General features: G+C 46.8%; 1 protein-coding gene and 1 long non-coding RNA gene across 3 annotated transcripts in view; one reads left to right on the top strand and one right to left on the bottom strand.

Moving 5' to 3' along the window:
* Positions 1-849, top strand: part of ALKBH1 (alkB homolog 1, histone H2A dioxygenase) — a 37,391-nt gene extending 36,542 nt beyond the window's left edge. Inside the window, exon 6 of the mRNA XM_059914758.1 lies at positions 12-849. Coding sequence (XP_059770741.1) covers positions 12-174 — 163 coding nt within the window. The 3' untranslated portion in view covers positions 175-849. The remainder of the gene's footprint in view (positions 1-11) is intronic.
* An 8,085-nt stretch (positions 850-8,934) lies between these two features.
* Positions 8,935-16,332, bottom strand: LOC132359906 (uncharacterized). Of its 2 annotated transcripts, none has more exons than XR_009500971.1 (3): positions 16,178-16,332; positions 12,253-12,341; positions 8,935-10,336 (listed from the first exon to the last, which is right to left on the bottom strand). It is a non-coding gene; the product is annotated as an uncharacterized LOC132359906 (long non-coding RNA). The 2 variants fall into 2 exon arrangements; XR_009500970.1 differs by lacking the exon at positions 16,178-16,332 and adding an exon at positions 15,953-16,064.
* Positions 16,333-16,598: the final 266 nt, after the last annotated feature.

Below are 16,598 nucleotides of genomic sequence, written 5' to 3'. Positions count from 1 at the left end.
CCCATCAACAGGAATCAAGCACTTCCTGAGAGCCACCAGATAGAGGCCCTAAATGCTTTGCCTTCGTTTTTAAGAGGTGCTCAACACAAAGGCTCCGATCTCAACAGCTGTAAAAGAGTCAACAAACCACCTTGCCTGGGTTCTGGCCATGGAAGATTCTTCTCCTATCTCTGAAGACAACCATGCCATGTCTGTGTCATTATCCAACTACTCCTGCCTTTGGAGGGGTCGCATGGTAGAAGAATTGCCTACAGGAGTTGGAGAAACATCAGTGTTGCTGCTGTCTGTCAGGCAGCAGCCCTTGTTATTTACTAATCCAGCAACTATTTATTAAGCATCTGTGCAGTGTGAGTCACTGTGTTATGCGAATGTGATGGGCATTGTTTCTGCCCTCAGGTCCTACAGTAAGTGGGGAAAATACCTCCGTAAACAGGCAATAAAATACGCTGTGATGAGCCAAGCGCAAGGTGCAACAGGAGGGGCATATAACAGAGAGCTGGGAGGGAAAGGCTTCCTACAGGAAGGAACATAAAAGCTGGCAAAGAATGAGCTGGACGTAGTTTCACTACCCTCCTGTGTGGCTAAAGGCCATTTATTATCTCTATTGTTTCTTTGGTCTTGTGGGAATAAAAGCATCTGGAAACTTCTGAGGACTTTTTCAAACCTTAATAGTTTATGATTCTTTATGATTCATTCGTTTTGTTCATAGCCCTTAGCAATGTCGCCTATCATGTCCTTTGTTCACTCTATTATCTGTGTCCTCCAAAGAACAAGCTCCCTAAGGGCAGGCTCTCTTCTGTCTCGTTCACTGATATTTCCCTAACATCTAGAATACTGCTTGGTACATAGCTGCTCAATAAAATACTGTTGGACAATTGAAAATTTTCCAGGCAACCTTTTTTGAGGAGTTTACTGCTTATCCTAAGTGGGAATGTGGTGAGAAAAGGCACTTCCAGCATCATCAACCAAACCCTATGCAAGTGCTCCTCATGCCTTAATCAGGGACCATTCCACTGCAAGACACAAACTTACCAAATTACAAAAAGCATCTGAGGGCAGGAAATGCACAGACCCTCCCTGAGAACCAGAAGCAGGAAAGACCCCTGGACCACAGCAACTGCCACATTTCCCTCCCTCCGCCACCCTCTCTGGTCTTTGCTTCCCTCTGCCGGTGTCCACTTCCTGGGACTGCAGACCCTTTTTGCTGATTTTACTTACACAAAGTTGCCCCCAAGTTGCACCTTAAACCTTCCAGGCTGTTTGCAAATAGATAATTAACCCCCATCCAGACTGCTGGAGGAGAATCCGCTTGGTATTCTTCATGTTCCCACTGTCCGGTCAGCTGTGGCCAGGGACACAGGGATACTTTGCTCATCAAAACCAAAGGAAGGATAATGGGTGGAAGGAAAGGAAATGATTAGCGGAAGAAATGATTGGCATCTCTACTGACGTTCATTGTACAAATTTCCTTCTAGAATGAAGTGCTGGAGAATGTTAACCCCAGATCACTGGACCCAGAGATAATAGAAGGGGGCCCTATCCATGGCTGTCCCCAAGCCCCTTCACCAGAGGCTACTCCCAGGGCCTCCCCCAGACAAGATTCATCAGTGCCCCCATGACACCTCCCCTGCTTATCACCTCTTGGGCTTTGTGAAAAGGTTGGAGATGAGGGTGAGGCATCTGCTGCCCCCGCACCCCCATTGCTTGGGAGACCAGAGGTGATTGAGGCGCTTTCAGCCAGAAAAATATAATTTAAGGGCTTGGCATCTGGCTGGGAACAGAGAGCTGTGTTGCCATGGCAATGCCTCGCTTCATTTAACAGCAGCATATCCCTGAGTTTAGTCACATCCACACTCAGGGCACATGTAGCTCCCTGTCAGCAGCCCCCGCGATGCACACACACACACACCTCTGGCAGAAGTCCCTCTGCAGAAGCAAAGCCCATTCCTGCGCCTGCCTCCCCATCACAGACACCCAAGCTCATACACTTTCCTGCAACCCCTCGGCCAATCATGTGGACTCCAAAAGCACCCCCAGACAGCACAGAGCCCTCCAGGGAATTTAAAGGGCTACATGAGTGCAGAGCCCCCGTACAGGTCCACGTGGAAGCCTGCCAGGGTCCATATGCTTTCCTGCGTTCCTAACACACAGCCGTATCTCCATCTTCCTTTATAAATCTTTGTGCGTCATCTCCAACCCTTTCATGATGCCCAAGAAGATAAGAAAGAGAGAGAGGAACAGTGATGGCCCGGTGCACAAATGCTTCTTTGTTTTCTAGAGAGGAAAGGGGTTAGGCCAAAACCTTGCAGGTATATTTACCCAGAGGCCCCTAAGCACCTACTGAGGTTCTGTTCCTGCCCCTCCCTTAACTCAGGCTGCAGGGGACAGGACGGATCAGGGCAGGGAGACCTGAAAGTACAAGGATGTTCGTAGCAATGATACTTGTGGCGGTGAACCATCAGAAATAACCTAAATGTCCATTAGTAAGGCATAGGTAAATAAATTTAGAGAAAGAGCAAAGAAAGTATAGCTATTTCACTAGATTCCCAATGATAAGAAATAAATGTAATCAGAGTTTGAAATAGCTGTATATGTGAAATAGACGTGCATATTATTACTGAGCTATCAAAATGGATGACAGGATTTTCTGTTCTCTTCTGGATCTCTGCCACTGCTTGCTGATCATTAAGTAATTTTCAGAACCACATTTTCACCCATAAAATGTAATGATTCTCCTTGATGAGGTCTTTGTAAAAAAAAAAAGAAGATTGATGATTTCACACTTATACAATATTCCTGCAAAGATGGTTTGGTTCATCAGCACTGATGATTTAATAAAACAGTGCCCCCAAGGCTAGGAACAAGAGGGCAAGCTAAAGAGAAAATAGAAAACCTCAGTCTCAAAATGGCAATTTGAAGCTTCGTGATTCCCAGTATGTCCTGAGTGAGGGCCTGTTATATGCAGAGCGCTGTGCAAAGCATCAAGTTCCCAGGACACAATAGGCATAAGAATAACACTATTAGAAAGATGCCAGGGGTGCCAACCCTAGAGGGAAGAAAGAGGTCACAGGTCACGTGCATGGGATAGGACCACAGACAGAAAGGAAGGATATGAGGGAGGGAACTTCTTCCTCACTCCTGACATTTCCTCCTGGTGAAGGAAGCTTAATTAGTGGAACTTCTGGAACTCTCTCTGCCCCACTGCTCCTCCTGCCCTGGTGAGTAGAGTGGTGAAGAGTGAGTAGTGACTTACTGTTAATTTTGGAAAGAAAACTTGGGCATCCTTGACTCGGCCCACATCTTGTCTCTCTTGGGTGTGAGCCCACCTGTTGAGTAAACCTTCTTCCCACCTTCTTGCTTTTACTTTTATAGGGCAGAACCCCTCTGCGAGGGGAAGGACTGTCTCCACTCAGTGTTGGGATTAGGTGGGTACGTCTGCTTAAATTCTGGGTCTCAGTATTAGCAGACTCAGTTGGCTAAAGACTGGTCTCTTACTACCAATAAAGGTGATATTTCATCTTGCACATTTCGTTTATGTCTTAACTTATGCAAAACCCAGGCAGGAAATAAGAATGCTAACTTTTGGGAACCCCTTGAAGCCTGTAGTAGTTATCCGTTGCTGCATAACAAACTACCACCAAACTTAGTGACTTAAAATGACAAACGTGTATTATCTCACACCGTGTCCCAGGGGCACCTTAGCTGAATGGTAATGAGGCTGCAGGTCAGGACTGCCTTCGTCTGAAGCTTGTTCAGAGCTAGAGCATCAGCTTCCAGCATGGCTGTTGGCAGGAGGCCTCAGCTCCACCCTACGCAGCCTCTCCACAGGACTGCCTGAGGGCCCCCTTGACACAGCTGAGGGCTTCACCAGAGCAGTGATCTAACTGACACAGAGGAGGAAGTCACAGTGCCTTTATAACCTAGTTTCCAAAGTCGAACACCATCACTTTCTCTGTATTCTTCAGAAGAGAGTCCAGCCCAGAAGGGGAATTGAGCTCCATCTCTCCAGAAGAGTGTCAAAGAACTCGGGATCTTTCTTAAAACCACAGAGTCCTCGACAAAGGAAAAGTGACTCTGCTCTCTCACACAAGAAGCCAGTCAAGAGCTGGAGAAGGAGAAGCCATTTGTTCAAACAGCTTTTACTGCCCACTAGCTTCTGGGCTTCAAGCTGGATATCACGTGGAAAGACAGAAATAACACAAAATCCTTCGCTCAGGATCTGGGTGAAACAGGACACATCCTTTGCTCCCTGCTTTAGCCACAATCCTCTCCTCAAGGCCCAACAGAGGTGCCTACCCAGAGCTCTTAACCTCTTTCTAGACTGTGCTCTGAGCACCCAGAATCCCAAAATCTTCCCAAATGGCCCAAGCCTGCTCCCTGGGCCTTTGCAGGCCTCATCCTCAGGTTCATTTTCCCACCAGTGTATGCACCCCTGGGCCCGCAGGCTACTTGCTGGAGTGTGGACAAAGCTTGGCCATGCAGGCTGGGGTGTCCTCACACATGGTGTGGAGGCGAGGCAGGAAGAGAAGGAAGATGGGCTGGGAGGGAGATGAGAGGTCGGTTGTAAGATGGAGGTCAAGGGGCCCACAGCATACCGGGGGTGTTCCTTTTCTTCCTAACTTGCCAGTGCGCTTGTCCATAATCTAGCAAGCCTGCCTCAGCCGAAGGGCTGATGTGAGTCAGGATTTGACTGCCTCTGTAGCATCCCTTTTAGGCCAGGGACCAGCAGACTGGCAACAACAGGCAGTGAGGCGCCACTTCTGAGTCCAGGCCTCCCTCTAGTGACCAGTCCAGGGACAACAGCTAGAGGCTCTCGGCCACTCTCCTGAATGGACACCTCTTCCAGAACCTACTTTCCAAAACCCGTATCTGACCCTATTGTTCTTTGCTTAGAAACCTCGAATACAAGCAAAATTTCTCAAGCTCCCCACACACCCCTCCGTGGGCTTCAAGTTAAAAATAAAGCCCAAACCTCGGGCTTCCCTGGTGGCGCAGCGGTTAAGAATCCGCCTGCTAATGCAGGGGACACGGGTTCGAGCCCTGGTCCAGGAAGATCCCACATGCTGTGGAGCAACTAAGCCTGTGAGCCACAACTACTGAGCCCACGTGCTGCGTCTACTGAAGCCCGCGTGCCACAACTACTGAGTCCACGTGCTGCATCTACTGAAGCCCACGTGCCACAACTACTGAGCCCACGTGCTGCATCTACTGAAGCCTGTGCGCCTAAAGCCCATGCTCTGTAACAAGAGAAGCCACGACAATGAGAAGCCCGCGCACCGCAACAAAGAGTAGCCCCCGCTTGCCGCAACTAGAGAAAGCCCGCGTGCAGCAACGAAGACCCAACACAGCCAAAAATACATAAATAAATAAATAAATTTATTTAAAAAAAAAAAAAAGCCCAAGTCTCTTAGCCTGGTTGACAAGGTCCTTCTCAATGTTAAGCGAGCCTACGTTTCCAGGACCCGCCTCTGCCCCACCACCACACACACACACACACACACACACACACATGCACGCACGCGCGCACACACCTGCACCCCCACAACCTCTGCCTCCCACATGGCATACACACCTGTGCTTAGTTCAAGCCAGAGGGCTTGCTCTTTTCACACCTCTATTCTTTTGCTGGCAATAAACTGCCCATCAAACAAACTCTTACTCCTCCGTAGAGACCCACTTCACTCTTCTTTGTGGCTCCCTAGGGGAGAGTTCACGACCCTTCAGAGGGTCCCTCTGAGCACTTTTCTGTAGAACAATAGCTAATGCTGACTGAGCAGTAATGCCAGTACCAGCGCTGAGGGCTCTAGAGACATTATGTCCTTTAATCCTCACTATAACCCCAAAGCCAGGCGCTATGATCATGCCCATTTTACAGACCAGGAAACTGACAGGAGAGGGGTTAAGTCATATTCCCGTGGACACATGGACAGCAAGTGAGAGCGGGGCAGCCACAACGCTCTCTTGAGCTCCAAGCCACCTCCTCGACTGCGGCTCTTGGACACATGTCCTTGTTTCCTGCTGAAGAGCCTGAGAGAAGCCTGTTCTCCTGTCTCTGGATCTTGAGCCTGGGACATGACCACCCCTGTGACTGGTGCCTGGAAAGCCCTCAGTCTAGTTCCTGAACTAATGGCAGACAGGAAGGGTTGGCTTTGCCTGCCACACTTTTTCTCAGGTCTTTTCGTTCTGAATCTTTTTAAAATTTATTTATTTATTTTATTTATTTATTTTTGGCTGCCTTGGGTCTTTGTTGCTGTGTGCGGGCTTTCTTTAGTTGCGGCGAGCGGGGCTACTCTTTGTTGCAGTGCTCGGGCTTCTCATTGCAGTGGCTTCTCTTGTTGTGGAGCACGGGCTCTAGGTGCGTGGGCTTCAGTAGTTGTGGCACATGGGCTCAGTAGTTGTGGCTCACGGGCTCTAGAGCGCAGGCTCAGTAGTTGTGGCTCACAGGCTAAGTTGCTCCGCGGCATGTGGGGTCTTCCCGGACCAGGGCTTGAACCCGTGTTCCCTGCATTGGCAGGCGGATTCTTAACCACTGTGCCACCAGGGAAGTTCCTGGTTCTGAATCTTGATTCTAAATCTCCCATCTTGTTCCAGACTCAGAGCCGGTCACACATTCCTAATAAGGAAGGGCAGACCTGTGGGCATAGTTTGCAGTGTAAAGATTAACTAAGAATAAGAAACAGGGTATAACTTTGAGCTGGTTGCCAAAACAACTGATCCCTGATTCCCCAACTCTAAATGAATAAACCCAAATTGGCTAACTGTCAGGGTTTGTGCTGCCACAGCCAGCTGCTCCCACAGGACTCTCCGTGCCCCGGGGGGCTGCCCACAGTCCCTGCCGTCCCCCTTCCCCTAGCGGGACCAGCGTATGTCATCCCTGCTCCCTCCTTCCTTTCTCCCGACTGCCTGCCTTCTCTGCTCTCTGTCCTCTAATTTAGGCAACAAGCATTAAATTAACACTTTTTTGTCCACCCAAAATACTCAAGTGACTAGTCTGCTATCATTTCTTCCTTTTTTTCTTCAAAATGGAAATACAGGATCATTTTTCTTTTCTTCCTGATTATGAAAGTAATACAGTCTCGTGAAAAATGCAAGCATACAAATGTTTAAAGTAGAAAGTGAAAGTTGCCAGCCATCCCACCTGAACAAGATAATCACTGTCTTCAGTTTGGTTTATAGCATTCCAGATGTGTGTGTGTGTGTGCTTCCATATTAGTCTGAATTGTAAATGAAGACCTATCTCATGGTAATTTTATTCCAGCGGTCCTGGGTTGAAACAATAATGCTGCTACAAGATCCAGGTCAAAAACCATCCAGATTCACCTGAACAGAATTCTCAAACTTCCATGGGGGAGGACTAAAAACAGGGATAGGGAATATTGGAACCTTTGGTTCCAGAAGATTCCTGAGGTCCTTATACCAATTGGTCATAAGAGGTCTATGTATAAAGTGGCCTTTACTAAAGCCATAGGAACGCCATCTTATACTATTTGCTCAGAGCAAAGTTCCTACCTACTCATATTACCAAAACTAAGGGAGCCAGGTGACATGGTGTTTCCCTCCATAGTAATGAAACACTGCTCTCTTGGGTAATTTGCTCTCTTCCCTTTACAACTGAGCAGACCATGGCACAGTGCTGAGGGAGAGAGGGAGACGAAGCCACTTCAGCAGACAGCAGGCTTTCATCCCTTCCACAAGCGCAGACTGTGAAGCTGATACCTGGTTCCCGCCCAGAGAAGCTCACAGACTGTGGGAATAATCCCTCCAGAGTGGGAGGCACCAAGGGTAAATTTCTCAGCAAAAGGAAAAACGCCAGACTGTGTAAAGCAGGACTCATGCCCCAATGGCTGATTCACACCACCAAACCCCAAGAGACCGATGCATAAAACCAGGAGAGCAGTTTAATCATTTTCTAATAAGAAGTAAAACTTGTAAACGGATTGATAGGCTACTTGTGTTTGCTGACCAGCAAGTTATCTCCCTATGGGCTTATGACTACAAAGGAAAATAATAATATATAAATAGTAACGATAACAATTACAGTTACTCTGTTGAGTGCATACTGTGTGCTAGGTACTGTGCTGAGCATTTTATCTTCATAAATAAGTCTCTCTACAACACTATACAGTGGGTACTATTTTTATCCCCACCTTTGCATTGGGGTTCAGAAATGTTTAGAGGAAATAAGTGGTGGACCCACTATTCAAACCCAGTTCTTCCTGCCTCTGAGACCCAAGCTCTGAATTTCCCACCTCCCCGGCCTCTCCTCCCATCTGGGAAACTGGATTGCAATGTGGACTCAGAACAAGGGGCATAATGTGGAGACTCAAACACAACTCAAATGTAACTGGGCCTCTTTGCAGCCAGTCTTAACACAGTGATGTACAGGGTCTGCATCCCACATACGAAGCGCCCACTGTACTAGCCATCTTACATAGGAGAATTGAGCATCCTCGGATTTAGGTATCCGCAGGGGTCCTGGAACCGAGGGACCACTATACAAAGAAAGCACAAATCTGACTCCCAAAGCGCCAGTGCTAAGAGTCTTATTTTCCTGAAGGTTTTATGAAAAGAAGAGTGAAGAGTTTACACATCATGAAACTTTCTAAATATTCTGTCTCAACATCTCTGTCTTTTTTTCCAGGTCCCTCTCCCTCTAGGAACTGTCCACACCCCTTTCCTCCTCCTGCTCTGCTCCATTCCACGTTCCCTCCTTTGGGAGTCCTCCTCTACTTCTCTCCAGATTTCTCCTCCCTCCTCTAAATCTCTATCCTGGTTTACCTACCTCAGAGATGGCAGATTGATAGCTCTAAGCTTAGCCTACAACAGTGTTTAGATTGGCTCACACAGTTATTCAAAAATTTGAATTAGTGACAAAAATTTTTTTTTAGCAGTTTGGTTTTTTTTTTAATTTTATTTATTTTATTTTTGGCTGTGTTGGGTCTTCGTTTCTGTGTGAGGGCTTTCTCTAGTTGCGGCAAGCGGGGCCCACTCTTCATCGCGGTGCGCGGGCCTTTCACTATCGCGGCCTCTCTCGTTGCAGAGCACAGGCTCCAGAGGCGCAGGCTCAATAGTTGTGGCTCACAGGCCCCAGGCGCAGGCTCAGTAATTGTGACACACGGGCCCAGTTGCTCCTCGGCATGTGGGATCCTCCCAGACCAGGGCTCAAACCCGTGTCCCCTGCACTGGCAGGCAGATTCTCAACCACTGCGCCACCAGGGAAGCCCAGTGACAAGATTTAAAATCAGCAGGTTTCACACAAATTTAATTTGCAACTTAAGAAAAAAAAAGGTGTGGTTTTTTTTTTTTCCTACTTAGCAACCACTGGTTGGAACTGAGTAGCACCTGCTTTTTCTAGAAGCTCAGATTCTTCCCTTTGTCAGTCTCCTCCCTTCCCCCTAGCCTGCTGACAATGAGTTTGAAGGTCAAGTGCTCTTTGTCATCCTTTTTATCACTAAAGTTATCGCCTGACCTTTTCAGGTATTTGAATTTCCAAGCCCTATTTCTTTATTTGGATACCACAGCATGGTAACTAGTGCAGCTAGACTTTGGAGCAGTCCTTGGGATGGGTTTTCCTGGCACGTCTATGAATATACTTGAACACCTTGTAAATGGGACACTGACGGAGAAGACTATAGTTCTGTACTGGTTTTTATTGAAAATACTAGGCCTGGGCATGTATATTCATGAGAAATTATCCAAGTGGGTGCACCACAGGAGCACGTGCCCTGTGCACTCAATTGGATACCGAGCAAAGGTCAGGTTTATCTCCTAGAGACTTGCTCTTATCACAGGGTAAGAATCAGTTGGGCAATAAAACATGAATACTTAACACATCACATGGTGATAGTAACATAATATAGAGAGTTTAATGTTTGTTCTAAGATGGGTGCTTCTTATCTGACTTTATATTTATGATAAGAATAAGCTTAGTGCCTAGTGATTCATCTTTGAAATAAACTTCCTCATTTTTACTTCAAGCTTGGGGATTCATTTAATTAGAATCCTTGAGATTGTCAGGTGAGCTTTTAGCATTTCTAATGAATCCAGTTTCTGTAGTATCTTGCTGTGGTAGACTGTACTGTTGTTTAAGAGTATTCACTGCTTCTCCCTTGGATGAGATTAAATGTCCTTGCCTTGTTGACATCAGGCTTGACCACGTGATTTGTTTGGGACAATAAAATGCGAGTGGAAGTGATATGTGTCACTTCAGAGCCAGAGCTCTAAGAGCTAACAGATGTTCATCATTGTTCTCTCTTCTCTGGACCACAACGAGGAGAGCCAGGATCTGGGGTGAAGGCAACATGGAGCAGAGTCTGCTCCCTGCTGGATATAGAGCCTGAATGAGAAATAAACCTTTGTTACATGCCACTGAGATGTTGGGATAGTTTGTTACAGCAGCATAATCTAACTCATCCTGACCAAGACATGGGCAAACAAAGCAAAAATACTAACTCTGATGCCTCTGATAACACAGCAGATTGCAAAAATTTCAATTTTTTTCTGTGTATCAGAATGATTTATACTTTCTCATTATTGAGAAGTAAATGCCATAAATCTATTTATTTATTTATTTTTGGCTGCATTGGGTCTTCATTGCTGCATGTGGGCTTTCTCTAGTTGCAGCGATCAGGGGCTACTCTTTGTTGCGGTGCTCAGGCTTCTCACTGAGGTGGCTTCTCTTGTTGTGGATCACGGGCTCTAGGTACGTGGGCTTCAGTAGTTGTGGCATGTGGGCTCTAGAGCGCAGGCTCAGTAGTTGTGGTGCATGGGCTTAGTTGCTCCATGGCATGTGGGATCTTCCCAGACCAGGGCTTGAACCTGTGTCCCCTGCATTGGCAGGCGGATTCTTAACCACTGTGCCACCAGGGAAGTCCCGTAAATGCCATAAATTTAAACTCATAAAATAATTATATACTCATAAAATGCTCTCTTTATATGATACATAAAATTACAGATATATAGATACACATATCAGATACACATGTATCACCCTCCCAGGACAAAGCTTAGCTGGGGCACTGTCAATGTTTGCTTTTTTGCATCTCCTTTTTTAAACACCCATTGCTGAACAAACCCCTTTCCAACAGACATATTCTTTCTTGAGATAGGCCAATGGCTTCAATCAAGCTACCGTGTCAAGTTCTGCTAACCTGGAAGGCATTCTGCCTCTTTAAGGTGGCTGTGTATGTCTCAGCTCAAATCCATTATGAGTGAAATATTTTAAAATTATTGCCGTAATGCATGCACCTAGAAAAAAATGCCAGAGTATAAAATGATAAGCAAATTCTCCCTCCCTGCCCCAATTCCCAGTACCACTCTACAGAAGTAATCCCGTTAGGAGTTTCTTATCAGGGCCAGCTTCATGGGTGTACTACCTCTGCAGTCACCCAGACCCCCATGCTCAGCACTCTGCACTTGGTTTAATGTTCTGCCATTACCATCTGAAATTCTTAATCACTTTCGAACAAGGACCTAGCATTTTCATTTTGCACTGGGCCCCCAAATTATGCAGCTGGTCCTGCTTATGTATATCCTTCCAGAAACGTTTTTATGCACACACAAGCGTATGTTTGCTTATTTTTTTTAAAACACAGTGGCTCATCAAGCCCTTTTCTTCTTCCTGGGCCTACAGAAAGACTACATTTCTCAGCCTCTTTTGCAATTAAGTTGGAACTCCGTGACAGCTCGGGCCAGTGGAAGGCAGGCAGAAGTGATATATACTACTTCCAGAAGGATCCCCTAAAGGGACCTGCCCACTTTTCTGCACAGTCCTTCTGCTGTATGTATGGCTCTCTATGTTTGCATGGAAATGAAGGACTCTTAAGGGGGGCACGGTTACATGATAGGAGGATCCCATCATGAGTCATCACTGGAAGGGGAGCCACGTGGAAGAACCTCTAACCCACATTAGACTGCTATTCTGTAAAGCTATGGAGACTTTGGGGTTGTTTACTACAACAGCTATAGTGTTAATTACTGTAAGACATACACAAACGGGATCACGGTATATATTTATACATAAATATATGTGTGTGTGTGTATGTCTTTTGGCACCTTTAAAAAAAACCCACATATTTTAGAAGTGTTTTCATCACATGTATGTTGAATTTATACTTAAATTCATCATGAGTTCTTGGTAGGCAACTCATCACGGCTCTTGAGTAATGACAACCTAAGCTATGTTTGTCAAGCATAGAGCAGGAGAATTCCTATGAAGCTCTTCGGGCCAGTCCAAGCCCCAGATCTATTTACCTACTCCCCCTGCTCTGTGTCAAAGCAGGACTGGCTCCTGTAGACTGCATTTCCCACGACTTCCTGAGTCAGCTGGCTTCCTGCTGGGCCTAGCCAATGGAAGACAGGAAATTAGGAGGTGGGAGAAAGGGAAAAGCCAGAGTATTTTCCCCTTTTCTCATTGCCTTGAACAGCATCTTTAGCAGCTGATGAATCTTTTTTTTTTAAGATTTATTTATTATTTATTTATTTATTTAATTTATTTTTGGCTGCATTGGGTCTTAGTTGCGGCATGCGGGATCTTCGTTGAGGCACACAGGATCTTTCATTGTGGCACGCGGGTTTTCTCTTCTCTAGTTGTGGCTTGCAGGCTCCAGGGCGCATGGGCTCTGTAGTTGTGGCGTGAGTTCCAGAGTGTGTGGGCTCTGTGGTTTGTGGCACGCAGGCTCTAGTTGAGGCGCGTGAGCTCAGTAGTTGCAGCACGTGGGCTTAGCCGCTCTGCGGCATGTGTCATCTTAGTTGCCTGACCAGGGATCGAACCCGCATCCCCTGCACTGCAAGGCAGGCTCTTTACCACTGGACCACCAGGGACGTCCCAGCAGCTGCTGAATCTTTTCGGTGCCTCTAGCTCCTGCTGGGCAGGCCCTCCACAGTTATGACTTAAACCAATTGACCCCATCCCTGGGCTCCATAACACCACCTCCCTTTTTTCCCTTCCTTACGGACTGAATGGTTGTGTCCCCCCAAATTCAAATATGTTGAAGCCCTAACCCTCAACATGACTGTACTGGAGATAGGTCTTTTACGGAGGTGATTACCATTTAATGAGGTCATCAGGATGGAATACTGATCCTATTAAGAAGAGACACCAGAGAACTCTCTCTCTCTCTCTCCCTCCCTCCCACCCCTTCTCTCCCCCATCACACACAACACAGTGAGTCGGTAGCTGCCTAGAAAAGAGGCCTCAGAATGAATTCTACCTCACTGGCACCTTGATCTTGGACTTCCCAGCCTCTAGAATTGTTAGAAATAAAGTTCTGTTGCGTAAGCCACCCAGTCTGTGGTATTTTGTTATAGCAGCTTGAACAGACCAAGACACCCTTGCAGCTGAGGAGCTCTGGTAGCTGCCTGGCATTGCTAATCTCTGGGCTGTCTCACTGTCTCCTTCGGGCTTCTCAGCTTTTCTATCACCAATTCTCTGCATTAAACTCCCTCTATTCCAAGTGCTCACAGTGGTTTCCCGTTTCCTGATCAGACCCTGAATGATTCACTCTATCATTCTCAAAGACAGTGCATGGACTAAGATATATCCAGCTCCCTTCTCTGACAACACAGTGTGCTGCTTAAGAAAGACACTATCAAATTAGGCTGACCTGAGTTTGAATCCTGACCCCACCCACTTCCTTGTTCAGTCGCCAAAGTGTAACATTAGTCTCACTAAGCTTCAGTTTCTTCATCTGCAAAATGGGGATAAAAAATATTAACGTCTAGCCCACAGAGGAAATAATGCTTGAAAGGTACTTGGCATAGTGCCTGACACAGAGAAAGTGTTCAGTAAGTGTTAGCTAATATAATAGGAGGAGGGACAGGGCCTGGTGAGAAGCTGACATTGTCTCCCATAATTACCAGAGTGTTCTTATAACTTGTGATGTGTAGTCAGTCTCCTAAAAGTGCTGGGAGCCTCTTGCGCAGCATCCTAGAAACTGGTTTATAATCCCCTTGTTTATAATCAGTGTCCGGAACACATTATGGGAGAATCTCAGAAAGTCAGGTTGGCCCTGATTTCCTAATTACCACAGAACACCTTACATTAGGCCTGCCTTTTTTTCTGTACTACCTACAGCTGGCCCTGAACTTGCCCTCGGTTTCCGGGCCTTTAACCAAAGGACCCCAATATCGGAATTCCCTGGTGACGCAGTGGTTAAGAATCTGCCTGCCAATGCAGGGGACACGGGTTTGAGCCCTGGTCCAGGAAGATCCCACATGCCACGGAGCAGCTAAGCCCGTGCGCCACAACTACTGAGCCTGCGCTCTAGAGCCCGCGAGCCACAACTACTGAAGCCCACGCACCTAGAGCCCGTGCTCCACAACAAGAGAAGCCACCTCAGTGAGAAGCCTGAGCACCGCAACAAAGAGGAGCCCTGATCGCCGCAACTAGAGAAAGCCCGCGCACAGCAACCAAGACCCAATGCAGCCAAAAAAAAAAGCACCCCAATATCTGCAGTCCTCTCTCCCCTCACCCCTCACCCTTCACATACCCCAGCCAGTCCCCAGCATCTGAGGCCTTCCAAAGCCATCGAAAACCTAAGGAACTGCTGAGAATTCCCGACCTGGAGTCAGCAAATGTTTTCTGTAAAGGGCCAGATAGTAAATATTTCAAGGTTTGTTTGCAGGCCACTTACAGTTTGCATGCTAACTACTCAGTTCCACCTTTTTAGTGTGAAAGGAGCAGTAAGTGAATGGGCATGGCTGTGTACTAATCAAACTGTATTTATAGACACTGATATTTGACTTTCATATAATTTTTACCCGTCACAAAATATTATTCTTCCTTTGATTTTTAACTACTTAAAATATAAAAAATATTCTTAGCTCTCAGGCTGTACAAAAACAGGTAGCAGGCAGAATATGGCCCAGTTTTCTGATGGCTTTTACTCAAGTTCCTGTGCTTTTTTGGTTGTTGTCCTCTTTCTTTCCTTCTTTGCTGTGTGACACTGGGTAAGTCACTTAGCCTCTCTGGGCTTCAGGGTTTTTTTAAATTAAATTATTCTTCAGTTTTATTGAGATATAATTGACATACAATACTGTATAAGTTTAAGGTGTACAGCATAATGATTTGACATACATATATTGTGAAATGATTACCACAATAATTTTTTTTTTTTTTTCTTTTTGGCCCTGCTGCCCAGCATGCAGGATCTTAGTTCCCCCATCAGGGATCGAACCTGCATTCCCCTGCAGTGGAAGCCCGGAGTCTTAACCACTGGACCGCCAGGGAAGTCCCATACCACAATAATTTTAGTTCACATCCATCTGGGCTTCAGTTCTTTCCCAGTAACCCCGGAGAAGCAGTAAATGAGTGTTTATTAAAACCAGCTCTTCGGTGAGGATGGGGCAGGAGAGCAGCTGTTGGTTTTGCTGTTCCTGTTTTCAATCTTTTTTTAATTGTTTAGGTTTCCAGGTAAAAATGTCATTTCAACAAAAGTTCCCCACGAACGAATTAATTTGGGAAATTACTAATTGATCCAGGGGTTCCAAATCTTTTCCCTGCCCTCTCATTCTTTACCAGCACAAAACAAATCCAACATTTCAAAGAGTAGAGACGAAATGGCGTAAAAGTTTACTTTCCTCCCTGAGTACTCCCATATCAGAGGATCAGTATGTTTGTTTATGTCTTGTTTATATATTTGTTCTACGCACAAAGTTCCATTCACTCATTAAAGAAACATTTGCGGAGCATCTCCTATGTGCAGTGCACACCCTGGAGGTTCTGGAGTGAACAAAACAGACTTGATTTCTCCCGGAGGAGCCGAGTGATGAAAGAAGGGGCGGGGGCGGGGGTGGGGTGGGGGGAATGGCTAGTGCTGTGCGGATGGACCACGTACGAATGCAGGGAAAGAGGGAGGGACAGAGGGAGGGAGGGACAGTTGGATGGAAATCGACCCCAGCTTCTGTGTTCCCAGAATTGTCCAACTGTCACTCCGAACCCCTGCTATCTTACCTCCCCGACTTCCTTCCGGTGCTTTCGCCAAACACAGGCTTCAGTTTCCCGGGCTAGCGCCTGCGCCAGCACACCCTTTCCGCCCCTGCCGTTCCCAGCGCACAGGAGGGGAGAGAGCTTGGGAGTCACAGCCTTCTGCCCCGCACGCCCCCAGCCCCCCTCCCTCGCCCTTCTCGGAACTGCTCACTGCCCCGGTCACAGCCGCCGCCCCATTACCGCACTTACCAGTTCGGGCCACGTGAAAACCTGGTGACCCGCGGGGCAGCGTTCTGGCCTCCACGCAGTGTTCTCATCTCTGTAGGGAAACAGTATTAAGGCTGACCCCAATCTGTTTCAGTGACCTTTTCTATAGAGAAACGTTGCTGCCAACTATTGCTAGGGAATGCACACAAACACACGTTCTCTGTGGGACTTCGGCCTGAAATAGCCTCAAGTCCTGGCTTTCACTCTTCTGGGGTGGGGCTGGGCTGAGAAGTTAGAGGGACGCCTAATCCTACCCTCTATTTTTCTCAGTGACAACACTTTCTCTTCTCTAGGGCCAGTCCTTTCTTTCCTTCTTATTTCTTTACCCACCTCTTTTCCTCACTCCTCATTCAAGAAAAGTCCTTACAAGATCGAATTTTGACTTCTTTTCTGAGGAATTTTC

The sequence above is a fragment of the Balaenoptera ricei genome, chromosome 2 (assembly GCF_028023285.1).
Source record: "Balaenoptera ricei isolate mBalRic1 chromosome 2, mBalRic1.hap2, whole genome shotgun sequence".
Lineage (NCBI taxonomy): Eukaryota > Metazoa > Chordata > Mammalia > Artiodactyla > Balaenopteridae > Balaenoptera > Balaenoptera ricei.
Note: the sequence above shows the minus strand (reverse complement) of the source record. Positions and strands in the feature narration are given on the sequence as shown.